At 39.6% G+C, this 19,889-nt stretch overlaps 2 protein-coding genes across 8 annotated transcripts in view; one reads left to right on the top strand and one right to left on the bottom strand.

Annotated features, from left to right (window-relative positions):
• Positions 1–5,809, bottom strand: part of prkacba (protein kinase, cAMP-dependent, catalytic, beta a) — a 15,826-nt gene extending 10,017 nt beyond the window's left edge. The window contains exons 1-5 of one of the 3 annotated variants that reach the window (XM_039811697.1): positions 5,448–5,809; positions 3,713–3,872; positions 1,420–1,460; positions 1,209–1,229; positions 740–868 (exon numbers count right to left, since the gene is read on the bottom strand). In XM_039811697.1, coding sequence (XP_039667631.1) covers positions 740–868; positions 1,209–1,229; positions 1,420–1,460; positions 3,713–3,872; positions 5,448–5,462 — 366 coding nt within the window. In that variant the 5' untranslated portion in view covers positions 5,463–5,809. Of the gene's footprint in view, positions 1–739; positions 869–1,208; positions 1,230–1,419; positions 1,461–2,766; positions 2,776–3,712; positions 3,873–5,447 lie in introns of all 3 variants that reach the window. The other 2 variants (XM_039811698.1, XM_039811699.1) reach the window with 2 other exon arrangements.
• A 3,283-nt stretch (positions 5,810–9,092) lies between these two features.
• ttll7 (tubulin tyrosine ligase-like family, member 7) overlaps positions 9,093–19,889 on the top strand; it is a 70,919-nt gene continuing 60,122 nt past the window's right edge. For 4 of the 5 annotated variants that reach the window (XM_039811364.1, XM_039811365.1, XM_039811366.1 and 1 more), the window contains exons 1-4: positions 9,093–9,354; positions 15,325–15,726; positions 16,153–16,284; positions 18,354–18,475. In XM_039811364.1, coding sequence (XP_039667298.1) covers positions 15,702–15,726; positions 16,153–16,284; positions 18,354–18,475 — 279 coding nt within the window. In that variant the 5' untranslated portion in view covers positions 9,093–9,354; positions 15,325–15,701. Of the gene's footprint in view, positions 9,402–15,324; positions 15,727–16,152; positions 16,285–18,353; positions 18,476–19,889 lie in introns of all 5 variants that reach the window. The other variant, XM_039811363.1, reaches the window with a different exon arrangement.

Raw genomic sequence — 19,889 nt, 5'->3', positions numbered from 1 at the left:
AGTGCATGAGAGAGCGTTCCATTTCTTACGATGCACAGTATTTATGTAGTTTTACAGTATTTTTAAGTATGGGTGAGTTTTCCACAGACACCCTGATTCACCTTGAGTTTTTAAGTGGAGATGGGTAAACAGTTTTTTTTTAAAAGCATACACTTACTTTTTGTTTGTCCAAGATCTTCATGGCGTAGAACTGATTCGTTTCTTTATGTTTGACAAGCATAACTCGACCGAATGAGCCTGTCTTTGGTGAGCCTGAAACCCATCAAAGTCATCTAGGCTTGTTTGTGCTTGAGGAACACTATAATTGAGAGTAAAGATAGCAAACTAATGATTGGACTGCTTACATTTCCTTGCTTGTAAGTTTGGTGTAATTGCAGCTTCCATAGATAACCATGACATTTGCCTCCATTAAGCCTACAGAGTAAAACACATAAGCTTTGTGGTAGAGATGTTTTAAGAAATTTTTAGTATGTTGACAGTAAACGCTAAACCTCCTCCTACAACTCTCACATCAGTATTTAAAGATCGAAACTCTCATGTGAAGTGCCTCTGAGGTTTTCAACGATAACATGCTGGCAGTGCACGAGAGGAAGCGTTCCATTTCCTTTTTACGAGATGCACAGCATTTATGTAGTTACAGCATTTGTCAAGCATGCAGGAGTTTTCTTTCCACAGACTACCCTGATCTACCCTGAGTTCTTATGGAGATGGGTAAACAGTTTTAAAAGCATACACTTACTTTTTGTTTGTCCAAGATCTTCATGGCGTAGAACTGATTCGTTTCTTTATGTTTGACAAGCATAACTCGACCGAATGAGCCAGTCCCCAGAGTCTTGAACCTATCAAAGTCATCCAGGCCAGTTGTGCTCTGAGGAAACATTATAATTGATAGTGAAGACAGCAAACTAATGATTGGACTGCTTACATTTCTGCTTGTAAGTTTGGTGTAATTGCAGCTCTTATAGATGTAACTGGTATGACATTTTGCCTCCATTAAGCTCAGAGTAAAAACACATAAGCTAGGTAGAGATGTTTTTGCTATAAAAGCCTCTATGGCACACAACGCACCCCTTCCAGGTCAGTCGATCCAGGAAGCAGCACAAACTGCCAAGGGAAGGAAAAAAATCAATCACCAACACCGGCCAAACAATCACGCCTAAAAGCGAGAAAGGAAAATTTAGTTGGGAATCAACTTAGGAACGACTTACCTGTGGTGGATTAATCCATTTCTTCTTAAAAAATCTCTTTGGTTTAGCTAAGAACTCTTCACTATAAAAAGAGACATAACCTGTGGAAGGCAAATAAAAAGGAAAGCATTGAAAATTCCAAGCCTCAAATAAATAGGGAACGACTTCATCTGTGGTGGAATAACCCCATTCTTTAAAAAATCCCTCGCCCAGCTAAGAACTCACTAGACACCCACAAAAAATCTCTTTGGTTTTTAGCTAAGAACTCTTTCACTATAAAAAAAGAGACAGAAGTGTGATTTTACAATTAGCAATTTGGTACTCACACAAGGTCAGTTAGCATGTTGAGGGAAATAACAAACTGGCATAGTTTAACGTGTTTCAGGAAAATAAACAAAGGCTGTTCACATGTTTGTGTCTCAATAATAGCAAATGAAGAAAAAGGGAGTGGACATAAATAACGTATGGAGTGGTGGAAAAACAAAGGCTGTTCCATGTTTGAGAATAAAATGATTTTAAAAGTGGTTGAAAACGCCGCGTCTGGGGAATGCACCGGCTGGTACTTTGATGCAAACAGTTAAAAAGCACTTTGTCGAAAACTCAAACCACACGTCAAAGCAGGAATTTTTATTAATAAAGTATGTAAGAGCTATGGAATTTAAGGAATTGGGCCAAAACCCAAACACAACCTATTCTGCATCCCTTTTTGTAGGCAGATCCTTAGCTAACTTTAAACAGCAAAGCAAAATACCTCAAATAAAACTAAACCAGCTAAAGCAAATTAAAAAGTATGAAAGAGCCTATGTGGCTTATTTCCGCAACCAAAGACAAGCTATTCGGCTCCCTTTTTTAAAAACAGCAAAAAATATACCTCTTTAACAAAACTCAAAACCACACGTCAAAGCAGGAATTTTTTATTAATAAAGTGATGCAAAGAGCTCATGTGGACTTTACAGAATTGGCCAAATCAAAGACAAGCTATTCTGCATCCCTTTCAGGAGTAGGTGGGAGTAAAGGGGGGGCAGTAATACTGGGCAGAGTAGAAAGAGAAAATGCACAACATAACGGAGGAGGCTACAGTGCAGGCATTAGAAAGACAGTGCATTGTGAAAGTCACAGCAGACATGAGATGTCCAAAGTCACAGAGTCGTGGCAGGTAACTAATGTCTAGTGGTCGTGCATTGTATACGGGAGGCGGGCGCACAGTAGTGCAGCGGGCGCAGACATGATGTTTAAAGTTATAGAGTTGCGGTAGGTAAGTAATGTTTAGTTGGTGGTGCGGTTGGTGTGCTTTGTTGTGAGTAAATGCAAACGTGGGTCCAGCAGACATGAGATGTCCAAAGTCACAGAGTCGTGGCAGGTAACTAATGTCTAGTTGGTGGTGCACTTGGTATGCTGTCGCTGACTGAAATGCATACCTGGCATTGAAGGACTATGTAGAAACTGTATGTTAACAGACTATCCTAATTAACCTCAAACTTAGTAATATTTAGATGTTGCATAATACAAGCCTGGTAGGCCTAAACTGCAGAATAAACCTCTCTGTGACTTAGGATGGCTCATGGAAAAATGAGCATACCAAAAGTCTCTACAGTTCACCAAGGGTTTGCAGGAACATTCACCCACATGGATGGAAATGATGGCAAAGAGAAAGAGAGGAAGAAACATTTATGAAGTGCATAAAACAAGAACATTTTGAGATTCAAGTGGTTTAAATGCAACACACAACAAAATGACACTGAAAAAGACAAGGCAAGGCATCCCTATGATCGAAGTTAAACCTGATTCAAATATTCTACATAGAAACAAGAAGATTATTTTGGTTGGAAGTCGTATTTCTTTAATGGTCTATGAAAACTGTAGGTTAAAGCAACAGTCAAGGGATTTTAGTTCTTTACAACAAAGTTGAAATTGGTTTAATTCTTCACAGTAGGTAGTCTTTATCTAAGTCTAATAATACTGTTAAACTACAAACAACTGTCACAAAGACTATAAAACAGTGGTTGAAAAGGTAAAGTATAAAAAGCAAACAGAAAACACACACACACACACACACACACACACACACACACACACACACACACACACACACACACACACACACACACACACACACACACACACACACACACACACACACACACACACACACACACACACACACACACACACACACACAAAACAGAGATATTAAGATGATGCAAGCACCACAAATGACCTACTCTACAAAGCTGCTTTTACTGTCTCTGGTGGATCAAGAATGTGTGCAAGTTTTAGGAGACCTGACAAAATAATGAACAACCATGTACATGAAAAAAACAAAAACATAATCAAACTTAAAAGGTTGATTTAACCTATTAAAAGACTTGTAGGGCATAATACGCCACTTGGCTCATTTTATAAGCTTCATCTAAAATCAGTTTTCTTACAAACAAGACTTACAAACGCAAGCTGAGACTCGTCCTGCTCGAGCCGCAGATGGTGGCAGACATATTTTAAGTGTAAAAGCAACACGCCACACTTACTGAATTTATCCCACATGATGGTGAACTCAGAGATAAGAGGCACCTCACTCTCTTGTCCTTTCTGCTCTTGGCTACTCTTACGACATCTATGGAAAAGGCGGCTGGCGAAGGATTGGTCCTTTCCCTGGGCCATTTCGAGACAAATGTCTTGGATGTGCGACTGGAAAGAGTCACAGGCGAACCAACTTTTTTCAGACTGAAGACCAATGAGTGATATGAACTTCCTGTATGCAGCCGAGTTTACTGCAATGCTTGGCTAACCACAAAAAAAATAAGCTTCCTGTTCAAGTACTCTGCATCAGTTCAACGGCCAACTGCATGTCTACTTTTTCTATCTGGTGTGGAAAACACATATTAGTCTCCAATGCAAATGGTGACGTTGTTTTGACAAAGGTATACACAGTAAGCAAAGTACACAATATGGCCAGCCTCTAAAGGTTATGTCAAAAACATTTCACAGCTGTAGTGCATTCAGAGTGCTGATAAGGAAACTGTAACACCCACTGACTGACTAAGAGAAAAGTTATCTCCAGGTTATCGTGCTCTCTGGTGGTAAAGTGTAACAATGCAGTCCTTCAATGAGCTTTCCCCTATGCTTAAAATCACTCTAAGGAACTGACCCTCATGCTGCATTTTTTTTTAATGCCAGTGTACTAGAAATGTGGGTTTGTTTTGGAGTTACAGCAGTTCGGTCCCCTCTGGATAATACCTACAATAAAAACAAAATCACCAATAACGTGTTTCTGTTGCTTGCCGTTTACGCAAGTGTTATTTTACGCAACCCTTAATGCCTCCCTACAGAAACTACAGGTGGCTTAAGTCACAAGGCTGTGAGACTGTATGGACTACTGCCAATCAAAAAGCAGGTCGAGATCAGTGCTCTCCAGACAGTTTAGTGGATTAGTTTGGTCATTACTGACGAATGCACACTAAACACAAGAGAGTACCTTCTGGATAGTGCTTTCAAGCGACTAGGATGGGAGCTACCTTTACTTGATTGTATAGCATCAACACAACACTGTAAGTGACTTTAACCTGAGGAATAACATTTTAATTTACAATAAACCTGTTGAAAGGTGAGTTCACACATCACGTTGGATAGAAAATGTTGCAGGCCATTTTGCAGCCCCAGACACCGAAACACTTGTTTATCCTAAGCCTGGTTTAACCACATCAGCAGCCATGGTCAACTTGTCTGTTTTCAGGTACTTGTTGTTGGCAGTGACTAGGCCTTGTACTGCAGCTTTAGTAGAAACCAATGTTTGCTGATGTTATCTGGCTCCAGGCAGCTGATATCAGCTCTTTGGAAATGAAATATGGTGCCTTGATGATTTCAGTTAACGTTATAGTGTGAAAATAAGAAAATCTTTTTCATTTCGTTGAGGCAAGGATCTCTCTTTGCATTCACTGCTGTGGTAAACCTCCAACAGGATGGCGAGGACCTCTGTCATCTGCACAAATGTTACTTAAGTAATTAGCTGGCTGCATCATCTGTGGCACTGTTTCCAAGTGAGATAAGCAAACAGACACCATTACGAGGAAGCCAACACACCTGGTAAACTGCCCTACCAAAGATGGTTCGTCTCTGCAGCCCATATTACTGTATTGTCTGCTAACACTGGACAACAACTGCTAAAGGCTGCTCTCCACAGACGTTATGATAAGCAAGCTCACGCTGTACAATTACTAACACTAGATGGCTAACAGGCTAGCTGGATGGTTTTCAGGAACTTACCGCTTTCTTGCTCATTGCCTTTCTTGGCAGTTGCTGCGTTTCCCATCGTAGGAAGACAGGGCGATGCACAGCTGGCTAGGAGCGATGATGGTGGCGGTTAGCTAACAGGGTCCTCCGTCAGCTAGCTAACAAATTTCAGCTTTCAGCTTGTGCTAGCTGGTTGGCTAACAACAACATCAATGTCTTCTCTTTGTGTACAGAACCTCGACGTGCTCTGCTAACCGCCCTGTTGATCTTTATTTACAATGTCCTTTGTCGTTCAAGTATGCCTACGCTGGAATGAAAACATGATCCAGACTTTTCACCTCTGCCTGCTGTCGTTTTGTGCTGCGTTCACGTCATATGGGAATACCCACAGAACAGACTTGATGGGTGAAATGCTGCTTTTAAATGCCGATCGGAAATCGTAGGTTTCTCTGGCTTTTAATTTTAATTATGCTTAACCGATTTTCTTTCCTTTTTATGTAGCCTCTATATGTGTGTATAGTATATCATGTGTATGTATAGCCTATACATATGTGTATATATATGTATGTATGCATGTATGTGTATATATATATATATATATATATATATATATGTATGCATGTATGTGTATATATATACATATATATGTATGCATGTATGTGTATATATATATATATTTTTTTTTTTTTTTTTTTTCTTCTGTTTATTTGACTTCAAGGGTTTCAATTTGTGTCTCAACTTGTTTCAACATGAATCGTGTTGTATTTCCACTATATCTATGTACAGTATACTGTATATGTGTGTGTTTTATGCTTGTAAACATACTGTATGTTTTTGTCTTTGTGAAGCACTTTGGTTTGCTTTAAAGGGCTATATAACTGAAAATGAAGTGGAATAGTTTCTCATAGATCACATTTATTTGATTTTATTATGTAAAAGTAGTTTGTTATATACATGCAAGTCATATTTAGCAATTATTTACTTAGACATAGACGTTATCACTTTGATGACACCGATGACCAATGATCACTCTGTGCCTAAAATCTGTCCCTCACAATTATTATTATTATTAGGCTATAATTATTATTATTATTGTTATTATTATTATTATTATTATTATTATTGTAGTTGTTGTTGTGGTTGTTGTTGTTGGTATTGCCATGGTGAGCCAAAGGTCCTTAATCTTCAAAGGCAACACATATGGGTTTGTTGACAAGGAAATATTTCTAAAAGATATGCTACACTCAGGATACATTAATCTAGGTTTTTTTCTATCCACATGCTATTCAGTCAAATATGATGCTTAGTGATGACACAAAGAAAATGGTTCATACCATTAGAAAATGTTTAGCGACACATTTTATTGAGATCTGAGACATTAAGACCATAGGTAGCCTATAGGTGTAAAAGGTGCATATCTTGTAGCATTACTAGAGTGTTACTATTACACGTAGAGGCACAAAATGCGAGGGAGCCTCGACTGTCACAATATTTCTCATGCTTTTTGGTCATGTCATCCATCATGTTAATTCGTTATAAATGTTTTGATACATGCCATGAGTGAGATGGTGAACGCAGCAAAAGCGATATCTTTTAACTTCAGCATCAAAACACCACCACTAATAAAGTTATGGACTTTGTTCATGAGTATTAATATAACAATAAAAACCGCAGTATCTGCCATAATGGAAATATCCAGCCAATTCTAACAGTTAATAATTCGGATCACAAAATGAAGTGATGAAATGTATTAATTTTGCAAGCGTGAATTAAGGTATCTGTATTTCCTATGAGTTTTGAATGCAGCATTTTTGACAGAACAGTTATACACAACTTTACAGACATAAAAAGTGATGTTATCCGTCAAAGTCAAGTGTTTTTGGAAGAAACATGCAGACTTCTGACCACACGCAGTTCTGTGGTTGGATTTGAAGACATAAAAACCCTGTTAAGTGAATCCTTGTGATGAGAGGCATTAGCAGTCACTGGAACTTTTCAATAATATACGTTTTAGTTGACGTAGCCTATATGTTGGTTAAATGAATAAATGTGAGCTGATCTCATCTTGTGAACAAAGGTTAAATGAATAGATAACTGATAGTTATGTATTTATAATACAAATGAAAAACAAAAGCTCTACTTCTTACCTTTTGAGAATTAATTGTAATTTAAGTTGCATCTGCAACGCTGCAGGTGATTGTGGATCACAAGCCATAACTACATGCACTATAAAATGTAAAAACTAAATAATTTCACAAGTTACTTAAGTCAGAATTCAAATGTCAAATTGACAAATTGTTCCAGCACATCTGTAAGAGCTGAGGCAGGCTACAGTATGGGCCCACTACTTGTAGCATTTTGCACTCCTTCGTTCTTCTAATGTTTTTGCTTTTATGTGAAATCATACAATTATTTGTAGGGGAAAGTGCTAGGCCTATATATTGTGTAACTAGTTTTACTCACCAACTCAATTTCAGGTCATGTTAGCAAAAATTCCTTAGAAATTGCACTGATCTCCCTGGGGTGATCTTTTGTAGCTGATGGGAGCTCTGACTTCCAAGGAGGGACAGAACAGAATTACCTTGCAAGGATCAGGGGTGTTACATCAGAATACCACAATTTTAACAAAGACATACACCTGAGGGACATTGTGTGGTTAACACTTTGTTTCAAAAGCCAGTTGTTCAGAAGTGCCTGTTAGCCAACTTTAGGACTTCATTGTCTTTGAGGTGTTGAAATAAAGCACCAGGCTATATAATGAAATGGTTGAATAAGTCTGAAAAATAAACACATCTAAACAAACTATTCAAAAAAGCGAAAGTACTATAATCTAAGGGAATGCCTTTGATTGCAAAACATAGTCAAGGAATATGGGTGAGGGACTGGGGGAAAGGAAAAAAATGGGACTGGTAGCGTATATAGGGCCCTCATGTGAGGAGGCCCACAAAGATACTATAGAGTGAATAGCCGTATAGGTGCGTGAGGGGCCATAGAGAATACCTTTGTAGGCCTACAGGGTCGAGAATTTTGTGCTATGCTCCTGCAAAGAACCAATCACAAAGTTGAAACAAATGTCATGGTGGGAAAATAAATTGAAAAAAAAAATTAAGTAAAGAAAAATCTAAACTAATGCTCTGAACTGGTTTAAAACCTTACTTCTCAGTTGACTGAATGTGAACAACAGAATTATTTGCAAGTCACGTCAAAAAAGGATATTTGGAAAATATAGGTAACGTAACGTTAATTCACTTAATATGAGTAGGAAAGCAAAAGTCTTTGACACCGTTTGATGAATGTTTCCACATTATTTTATCGTTTTATATATATATATGGCACGTTAAGGACCTCGAGCGGGACGCACCGATAATCGTTAGGCTTGATTTTTAGCACCATGGTCAGCGACACAGTTGCTAGGTAGCTTCCTGTGTTTGTATCAGCGAGTTGCGGAGGAAGAGCTGCACCGAAACCTTAATTAAATAATGACCTAAAACGTGTACGAAATATACCTCGCAGCTTTGGTACGACTTTTATTGTCACTCACAACTAGTTAAGAGTTAAAAAATTAAATAATGTGCCGAATGAACATGTACGCCCTACAGTACACCAGACGTCACGTTGGTACCAGAATGTAAACTTCAGCACTTCATTCAGGTTCCCCCCTCTCACAGAGCGAATGGTTCAGCCCATGGACTCGCTCCAGCACTCATTGCATACAAGAAGAGGACTACAAGATACTGATTTTTTTTGTGTCTGTCAACCATCGTCAGTTCTCAGTAGTAACGCAGTTACACAACATAAACACTGTTATATTCTTTAAAATACTCTCGGGTCTGGACTGTTTCTTTAAAGAGACCCCAGCGTCTCACTTAACGGCGGCTTTGTCGGTCGGATGAGACCAGCAAAAGAGCTGCACTGACAGTGCCTGGAATAGCTAAATAAGGTAACGTTAACGTGCTAGTGCGCTTTCGCCTCTCCATCCCTTCCAAGGTAACGTTAGTGCGGCTAAGCTAACTGTGGAGTAGCCCAGGGTCATTATGTTTCATTTGAATTGTTAGACAGCATCATTCAGGAATTTGGTATTTCATTTTGAAGCCACATTAAATGAAAAGGCCCTCATTCACAGGGCAGCTAAACATTAACGCTGCTGTAACGCCACATTTGATGGTAGCAAGTTGACTGGATAGCCACATTGCCAGATTGTTTCCTTGTATGATCCTTCCACCTGACCTATACAAGTGGCTAGCCACCTAACGTTAGCTACCGCTTGCTAGCAACTTATTTATAGCAATACAACACCTGCTTAGGGTTTGTGACATTTAATTTGTGAGCGTCACCATTTTCCTGAAATAACCTATTATCCATTTATTACATGCGAGGTTTAAGAAATCCATCTTGCGCTAATCCTGAAATACAGTCAAGATCTGTTAAAGGGGATGGCCTACTAACGTTATCCTTTCAGTGATCTGGAAGATACCATATTGACTGCTATGCTGTGACAAGCATAGGTCCCTTCGCTGCTCTTAGTAGCATAGCTTCTTAGCTCAGGCTAGCTTTGCATGTACCCTAAAGAAATCTGTCTTGGCATGCAAGACTATTACTGACGTTTAGCTGAGGAAGCTCAGAGCCTGGCTAAATACACGAGGGATGTGTTGTTAAAGAGCCATTTTATGTATTCTTGTTTGTTTATATATAGTTCAGTGTGCTACTTAGAGACCACATGCTGAAAGATCACCCTGGAATGACCATTCCTAAAAGAGCAGATGGATTACATAATATTAACAGCATAACATATGAGTTCTGGATGGATATCCTGCCTTCTGGACTCATTCCAGAGATATAAGAAGGATATGATATGTATAATCTTTTATTTTTGTGCAGGCTACAGTTGGCATCCTGAAGTTTTTGGATTAATATTTAAGGATATCCATTGCAGCATTTTACCTACAATATCCAAGCAATTAGGCTTGGTTGCTATCTGATACAGGTTTAGATTTTTACTGTAAATTACATGCGATATGCAGTTCACATATTGTTTGTGTCAGCAGCCTTTTTTCGAACCGTAGACTGACATCTTATCTGGTAATAATCAGACAGAATTAGGTCTGAATTTATAGCAATGTTTACAGTGTACAATGTAACAGTTAAACCTGTATTCATATGTGGTGATGATACACCTGCATACATGTAAAGCTTACTTTTTTACAATGCTGCAGTGCTTTTGAACAAACAGGCTATGTGCACATTGTTGCAACCATAAGTTATTTGCTCCACTTTGTCTTACAGAAAATAAGGTCAGGCAAGATTGTAGTTTATAAAGGTTTAATAGCATTTTCGACGTCACTGTCTGAATTTTAGATTTAACCATTTTGCCTCCATTCTCTCTGATGAAGTTAGGCTTAGCATTCAGCTGTTAGTTGGTGTATTTCAGTACCCCGTGGGCTGACGGCTCCCACACTTGTTCATACTCATATCTGGAAGAAGGCACGAAGCCAGAGTTGGGTCACTGGTTCGAGCTAAGTTTAGATCCACTGGCAATTCTAAACCAACTACTTTCATGTGAGAGTAGTCCGCAAACTCAGCTATCATTTTTCATGGGAGGACAATGTGGTGGCAGCGACCAAATGGATGATAGAAATAGTTTTTATGGAAGGGATCTTGCAAGCATACTGTATTTTTTAGACCTTGAAAAATAATTTATACTATTTACTGTATACGACAACAGGAACATTTTGTACTTGAAAATTATTTGCTTTTCAGTCAATGATGTGTAATGTTCTACATACCCCAAGGTCCCTGCACTGCTGTAATGGCAAGACTTGGGCAGCATACTGCATGTAGAGAAAGAACTTGTGTCTGCAAATTCTGCTGACACAAGGCTAAGTGGTGCTTCCCCAAGCAGCTCTATTGATTTTGTATTTGACGACTGCTTACAAGCTGCAGCTTCATGTAAGGCAAGGAGAACATAAAACAAACCCTCCAGGGAAATATCACTGGTTGTTCAAGGGACTTGTGTAATAGGTGTGACATCGCTTGTCATGAATAAACAGTCTACCGCTTTAGTTCAGCTTTTCCTTTGGTACACTTTTTGTGAAGCTATCTGTGCTGTCCTTTTGAATTTGCTTTTGATATAAAAGGGAGTACCATATTTTTCTTTGAAGTACTATTGCCTTTTGATGGAGGGATAATATCAGTGTGAAGATGAATTTATTGGTAGAGTTTTAAAGATTTTTTTTTTACTGGCATTTTAGGCCTTTATTAGATAGGACAGCTTTTAGACATGAAAGGGGAGAGAGAGGGGAAACGACATGCAGCAAAGGGCCGCAGGTCGGAATTTAACCTACGACCTCTGCGTCGAGGACTAAGCCTCTGTATATGGGTACACGTTCTACCAGGTGAGCTACCCAGGCGCCCTATTGGTAGTTTTCAACTAGAATTATTTTACTTCCTGTTATTGTTTCAGTAAATGTTTGTGATGAGCCTAAATGCTGCAGGCAAATATATATATATATATATACACACACACACACACACACACACACACACACACACACACACACACACACACACACACACACACACACACACACACACACACACACACACAAACCCAAATTCTCTGAAAGACAGACATGCTTTTGTCATGCATTTAGGGCCCGTGAGACAGAGTGATGCAGATGAGCAGCATGAAGAGCTGACTCTACAATGAAGCCTTTCTGTGTTGTGTGTGGCAAAGGGGAAGTGCATGAGATCATCACAGGAGTCCTGCCTGTTCAGCTCTGCTCTGCTGTGGTGGCCCTTTGGCTCACTCTCTTGGAGAAAAAGTGTCATTGCGTCAGAGGATTAACAGTAGATACATTTTGTGGATGTTGTCATGTATTCCCCACAATCTTACGAAAAATAACCAGAACGTTAATAGAAACTTCAAAAACAAGGAAACAAGATACCAGCAGCTCACAGATGCTTGAGCATAATACATATGAGGATTGTGTGTAAAATTAAGTTTATCCAACATTATTTCACAAATGTAAAGAGAAAAAGGAATGAGATATGGGATATGAGCGAATGGAGTGAGATAAATAGATGATAGATTTAAAACATGAATATATGTATATAGCCTATACAGTCATGTGAAAAAATTCGGACACCCATGCTAAAGTTGACTAAAAAGAGGAATAAAAAATCATCTTTAGGAAATTGATCTTAATGCCTTAATTAAAAAAATGAGGAAAAATCCAACCTTTAAGGACACCAATTTTGTTTGTGAATGAATAATGTAGCCTATCGTAAATAAATAAATGTTCTTCCTTAAAATACAGGGGGCATAAGTAAGTACACCCCTATGTTAAATTCCCATACAGGCAGGCAGATTTTTATTTTTAAAGGCCAGTTATTTCATGGATCCAGGATACTATGCATCCTGATAAAGTTCCCTTGGCATTTGGAATTAAAATAGCCCCACATCATCACATACCCTTCACCATATCTCACGATTGCCATGGTTTTATTTCAGTTAGCCTAATAGCTGGTTTGATTTGCATTGAGAGATGATTTTATGGAAAGTAGCCCATGCCAATATTTAGATATGGTGAAGGGTATGTGATGATGTGGGTCTATTTTAATAACTTTATCAGGATGCATAGTATCCTGGATCCATTAAATAACTGGCCTTTAAAAATAAAAATATGCTTGCCTCTATGGGAATTTAACATAGGGGTGTACTTACTTATGCCCCCTGTATTTTAAGGAAGAACATTTATTTATTTACGATACATTATTCATTCACAAACAAAATTGGTGTCCTTAAAGGTTGAATTTTTCCTAATTTTTTGAATTAAGGCATTAAGATAAATTTCCAAAAGATGATTTTTTTATTCCTCTTTTTACTTTAGCATGGGTGTCCGAATTTTTTCACATGACTGTAATATGGCATGTGACTACGGTCACTGAGGTCAATTCAAACGTGATGCCACATCAACCTCAACTGTGACCTTATATGGTAGTCAGGCAAACAAGCCTAGATAGAACTAATGTTAACATTTTACTCTAAAAGGCTCAAGGAAAGAAATGTAATCACATTATCAGAGAAGATATTTGAAAACTGAATTTCTATTTGCGAATGTGCTCCTCTGTCAGCCCCTGTTCCTGAGGGATTACATGACACCAAGGTCCAGTGCTCCTATAGAGACAGTGTTCCCTGCCTACTGTACAGAGAGCCAGTACACCTCTGGGAGGTGGGGGCAGGTTGTCAAAAGCACAAGCACAGCTTGCCTTACTTTATCACCCTGACTCTTTGTTGTTGCTCTCCCCTCTGTGCTGATCTCATTCCAGTCTCTGTCCTCTCCAGAATCAATGTCTTGCGCTTACCGCAGGCAAACCAAGAGGCTGACAGTGAAGACCACTGAGTTATCGAGTAATGTGATTGGATTGTTTCCCCCATTTTAATATGTCCAAAGGATGCTGAATCGATAGGGTTACTTTTCAAGTCAGCGCAAGTGCATATCTTCTGTTGTGCATATGTGTACATGTATTACCTACAGGTCTATCTGTGTGTGCATGGATGGTAAACACAGGTAGATAGGAAATGGGCTTTTCAGTATATTTTCACCACTAGAGGTTGCTGTTGATCTCTGTATGAAATGCAGACGAGGCACCAAAGCCAGTGTACTGTAGATGTGGCATAACTGGTATATATTACCTATGATTTATAGTTTATGTAGTGTTACTATGCTTCATGGACTGATACCCTACATCTTTTTAGTCACATTTTTGATAGCGGCTATTTCACCTATGCAAAATTATAACATCTTGAGTAGAACCTGTGATTTTATTTTCAACCATAGGCAGAGGCTGAGGAGGAAACTGCCTTGTATGCATTGATGCAGAGTTGTTAATCATCTCAAGACTTTATCTTGCAGCTCCTATCCGACCCCTCAATTCATTAGAATTGGATCATTGTCGACTCAAAATTGAGCAGCTACATGCACTATATATTTGACTTGCGAGGATCTTGAGCAGCTGGATTTGTCCAAGCATGCTGTAAATTTATGGCTTGCCAGTCCATCACTGGACGGAGTTACACAGATTCATACCCTACAGGCAGTTTGGAGTCTGCAGTCCACCTGAATGCTGCTTTGTCTTTGAAAATGGGAGGAATCTAAAGCACTTGGACATGAGAACCCACAGTGACATAAGGAGAACATGCAAACCACACACAAAGAAGACTAAGACTCAAACATAGTCCTCTCTTGCGGTGAGGCAACAGCACTAACCACTGAGTCACTATGCTGCCCCCGCCAGCAAAAAATTAAATGTGATAGGGCATCTCAGCAATGGTTGATTACCCCCAAAAGTGGTTTGAAGACACACTCTCAGACCACAGCCAAACAATAACAGAATTTGGCTGATAACTGGTGTTAATTTCCCACACCACTTCATAGCCTGAAGCATCCTTTTAACAAACCACTGTAAAGATGCCATCTGTTTGAATGAAGTGACCTCTCAGCCGTACAATGAAACCCAGCTGGCACAAGCATCAGACACAATGAGATTCTGCAAACCCTTTACCTGACAATCACATTAATACTGTATTTCACAATGGTTCCACGGAATACCAATTAGTCCAGCTGACGTCACACAGCTTTAGATTATTTCGTTAGTAGTACTGCAGTGTCAGACCTGTACAGAGCTCTCACTGAACTGTTACGCTCGGTGTCAGATTGACTGATGTAGCCTGTGATAAGCCTGTGATAGGCCTGTGTGCTGCTGTTGCTACTGCGTTACATCAAAAGCATGTTTAATGCACTCCATTCCAATGAGAACATACACACGGATCCACAGTGTGCACTGTAGTCACCCTCTGAGCAGTCAGCCTACAACTACTGTAAAATACATTTTTTCTTCTCTTCTACAGGCATTCCTATCCATCCCTCTGTCCACCCCTACCTCCCTCTCTCCTCTTGTGGCTGTAAATAAGCTGGGGCTGTGTAGACCCCTTGAGAGGCCCTCCCCCTCCCACTCTTCCCCACCACTGTGCCCCCCCTTCTAACTCCCCTGCCCACTCAGACTCTGCTGCTGCTGTTTATGTTGCCGAAAGGCGCCAGGGAGATGCTCAGATGATCCATTGGGCCATCCTGAACCACATCGTCCATATAGCCCAAGGCAGGGAAGACTAACTACTGCGAGTGTGAGAGAGCCCTTCGAGGGTGCTGTGAGTACCCTGTGAGGCCCGCCCTCCCGCCAAGCCTGGCAGAAAGCTTGGCTTGTCCCTTCACTTCTCCAGCCCCTGAGATGCCCTCCCCTCCCAATGAAGGAGGTGAGTAAGAGAGGTCCAACTCTCTCAGGACTGATAGGGGTATTCTGTTAGATGGTTAGTTGGCTTGCATATTCTTTACAGGTACCTGCCTGCCATAATCCGTACTATTCTGAAGCACACACACACACACACACACACACACACACACACACACACACACACACACACACACACACACACACACACACACACACACACACACACACACACACACATTATGAAGGATCATGAGGCATGCAGCTATAGCGAACTAGATGCCTAATTCAGTTACACCCTAGCCCCATAAACAGGCCCCACTAAATTCCCTGCAGATGTGAGTAAAAATATATTACAAAACTCCAGCAACTCCTGCACCCCCCCTCAGCCTGGAGCACAAGCTGTGACTGTATCTAGTGTTGTTGTACAGTATGCTGTCTCTTCCTCCAGAGGATCAAGGAGCGTCCCCCGTGAACGGGCCATCTGTGGGCTCGTACCGGAGCAGCGGGAAGAGAAAAGTGCGCACCAAAAAGAAGAAAGGCACTATCACCGCCAATGTCACTGCCACCAAATATGAGATTGGTACGGTAACCTATTTCAAATGATATTAACACTTTTGAAATCACAGTAACCACAACAAACAATACAATACATCAAAATGTTCAATGATATTTTACAATAAAAACAGGTTTAAAAAAGGAGGTAAAACAGCAATATACACTACAGAAATGTCAGTCTACAAAGATATATTTTGATCACAGAGTTTGTCTTAATGATGAAGCTAGTGTAGGATGAAAAGAGGCTTTCTTTGAGATGGGTGATGAAAGCCTTTCATTGATGTACATTATCCTAGTGTTGATGTTTTTTTGTCAGAAAACAAAACGAGTTGCCTGAAATGTCTTAGCAGTTGTGTTTGTGGTTGTAGCTGCAGTTGTAGGATTAGTATAACTTTAGTTATTCTTTTTTCAGGTTATTACTTACATAGACATGTTGAATATGCTATTAATATTGATGAACACACAGTAAATTATTATATTTACTGGTAAGCTAATTTTATGTCAGATCTAGCTACATTGTGCATACTAAGCCTTTACTACAGAGCCTCAGGTTTCAAGCATCTGAATTTATATTTATATTTTCCTCATCTAAATTGCACGAGGGAGCAAAACCAACATTTGGTTGGTCCTGCAGACAGGATTAATGTACTGTGACACAGTGAACTGTATATTAACTTTGGAAACAGCCCTCAGTATGGCTCAGTCAGTCCCTCAAAACAGCAAAATTAAATCACCATGTTTTTGAATGTCTCAACAATAAAACAATACACTGCAGATTTTACTCCCAACAATAAAATCAAATTTGCTGTGGTGGGAATGTTTGAAGGAGGCCGTTGTTATTTAATGTCTTAAATTAAACCTAATAGAGTTGCAGCAACAGTTCACACAGAGACAGCTCAGCCTTACATACATACATAAATCTTTATTGAGGTAATTTAACTTGGCAGTACGTTTTTTTTTGAGAAGGGCAAACAGAAGCATAGTAAGCACTCCTCACATGGTCAGTATATGCCAGTGTGGCAGCACAGCTCTCAGGGGTGAACTACAACCAATGAAACTAAGGAGTCAGCAGCAGCAAGTAGAAGTTGGGGGCTGCCTGGATCCTGTAGGTAGGTGAGAGTCTAGCTGTGAGTCAGTTTGCTTGCTGTGACGAGACCCTCACAGTGGCCATTCTGAGAGTAGTGCAGGGCTATTTTGAAGGAAAATTAACACTAAGGGCCAGATGGATGGCTCATTTTTGCTGTTACCTGTCTTTTTTGTTTTAGAATTGATAGTATTACAGGTAAAGGTTAAAGGTCAGGGAATATGGTGTTGGAAATTTGCTTTCCACCCACTGAGAAGGGAATGTACACTCTGGCCCTTAGGATGCCTGTTTCGTGAGATGTGTAAGAAAGGATTGATTATAGTTTTGTACTCAAAGGCCCTGCTGGTAAATGTAAGCATAGGCCTGCTGTGATGTAAACCCTCCCTGTTCCAGTTAGCTAAACACTGTTAGCCTCTACCAGCGTTAACAGATGGATGAAGTTACATCAGAAACACCTTTTTCCCATTCATGTGCCATCATGCAACATTAGGCAAGCCTTCTCCAGGTTTGTGAAGGCTTTCAAGAAATTAATTAATACCTTGTTTCGTTAGGGCATATGAATTTTTCATTACTAACTGAATAATGAATAGTTGTCGGATTAATGTCCAAATGGGCTTGCCACCTATCTCTCATACTGTGGGGTTTCCATTGGGACTTAAATGCATTACAGACAATTCATTTATCTTTTTGAAGAGAGGTATTACGATTGGCTGCTCTGCAACCATTCCATGAATGGCAAATATTGCTGTGAGCTTTTTTGATATATCGTCTCCCGGACTAATTTTTCTCTTAATGTATGCAAAAACAGAAATGAAGCCCAGCATGTTTGAGTGAAATATTGATCTATAAAGTAAAAAAAATATTTAATTTGTGGGTCAAAGTCACATCTTGCTCTCATTTTGCATCTATAATAGTAAGTTACTTTGTGATCATGAAAATTTATTTAAACGACTGCATAGTTAATTTTAATAATGGAATACAATCTAATGTGAGTTTTTTTTTTCTCCCAGTTCGTATAGTCATCAAAGAGGTGGACTACATCAAGACCCGGGAAGATGACGAGACCGCCAACCTCATCTGGAATGACTCGGCCGTGCAGCACGAGAAAATCGCTGAGCTCAGGAATTATCAGGTACACTGCATCGCTACCATGTCAAGTCAGCACACCTTGTTCAGAGGCTCCGTAGCCTAGAGGTTAGACAAGAGAGCTTAAGAATAAGGTTGTCAGAGCCAATTGCTGCACTGAACAGGAAAAAAATGGATCTTAACCTTTACAATATGCTCCAATAAAGCTGCTCAGTGGCTAGCAGCCAAAGACCATGATACTGATCAGCTCCCAGTGGATGTACAGTATGTAACTTTGCAAGGGAAAAGTCTCGAGCAGTAGTTCTGAAAAAGATCATATGTGTTCAGCTGACTTTAAAGGTAAACCAAAGCAAACAAAAATACACAAAATAACCTGCCTCTAATGTGTGTATCACTCGTAAGTTGAGGGAGGATTTTCCCCAAATCCTCTGAAATGAAAGAAGAAATGGATAAAAAGGATGAAACTAAACTATGACAGCAATTGTAACCCTCCCATGCTTAGAGAATTTTATCTAAATTATTTTCATACAAAGAAAACCAAATCCCTTCCTTTAAAAAACTCTTTTAGTTAGAGTTAGATAAACATGAAATGATTTTCTGCAGATTCTTTGAACTTATTACAGCACAAAGCATTCCTAGGTATGTTTTTGAAACTCTACAAACCACTAAACCAGTGGGACTCAAGGCCTTCTTCCAAGCCTATAAATATGCAAATATTTTGCACTAAAATGTGAAGAAACCTGACCTGAAGCCTATTCATTTGGCAAGTCATAAAATCTTCACCAAATAACTGACCTCGCGAGTTTCAGTTTTTCTGCCATGAAAAAGAGGTGTTTGCACACCACCCTGCCTTAAAATACATGTTTCTGTTTCTCCAGTAGAGATAAAAGAGTAGGTAAAAAAAAATATAAGGAAAAAAGAGATTAGAGCAGATGGAAAGGGGATGGTATACAGAGACATTTGGGACAGATGGAGCAGGGAAAAAAGATTAGGTTTAAAGTAGTAATAGTAAATGTCAGAATGAAATAAAATATAATAGAAAAAAATGAAAAAAGTGAAGATGGAAGGAAGACCCTGAACGTGCCCATCTGCTTTCACTCAGACCCTGGGAGGTAAGAGGGAGACAGCAAATAGGAAAGAGGAGTGGACAGAGTGAGAGGGAACAACAGAGACAGATAAGAAGATTGACAGGTAGACTGACAAGTTGTGAGCAACACGGGGTGGAGGGCAGGTTTCAGCTCTCCCCGGTGATGTTGACAAGACGGGCCTAAACAATAAGGGTTGCTTTGAGTTCTGTGTACTAGTCTGAAAGTGATCTTACCTCTGTTTGACCTCCCTGTCCTGCTGACTGTACTTACTGCTCCCCCTCAGCTACGAACGTTAGCCATCCATCTTCCTGAGTGCTTATTTGATTAGACTGGGCACTAATGATCGATTAAATCACAGGCTAAAAAGAGTAT

The sequence above is a fragment of the Perca fluviatilis genome, chromosome 9, assembly GCF_010015445.1.
Source record: "Perca fluviatilis chromosome 9, GENO_Pfluv_1.0, whole genome shotgun sequence".
NCBI lineage: Eukaryota > Metazoa > Chordata > Actinopteri > Perciformes > Percidae > Perca > Perca fluviatilis.
The sequence above is the reverse complement of the archived record's forward strand: the minus strand, read 5'-3'. Positions and strand labels throughout refer to the sequence as shown.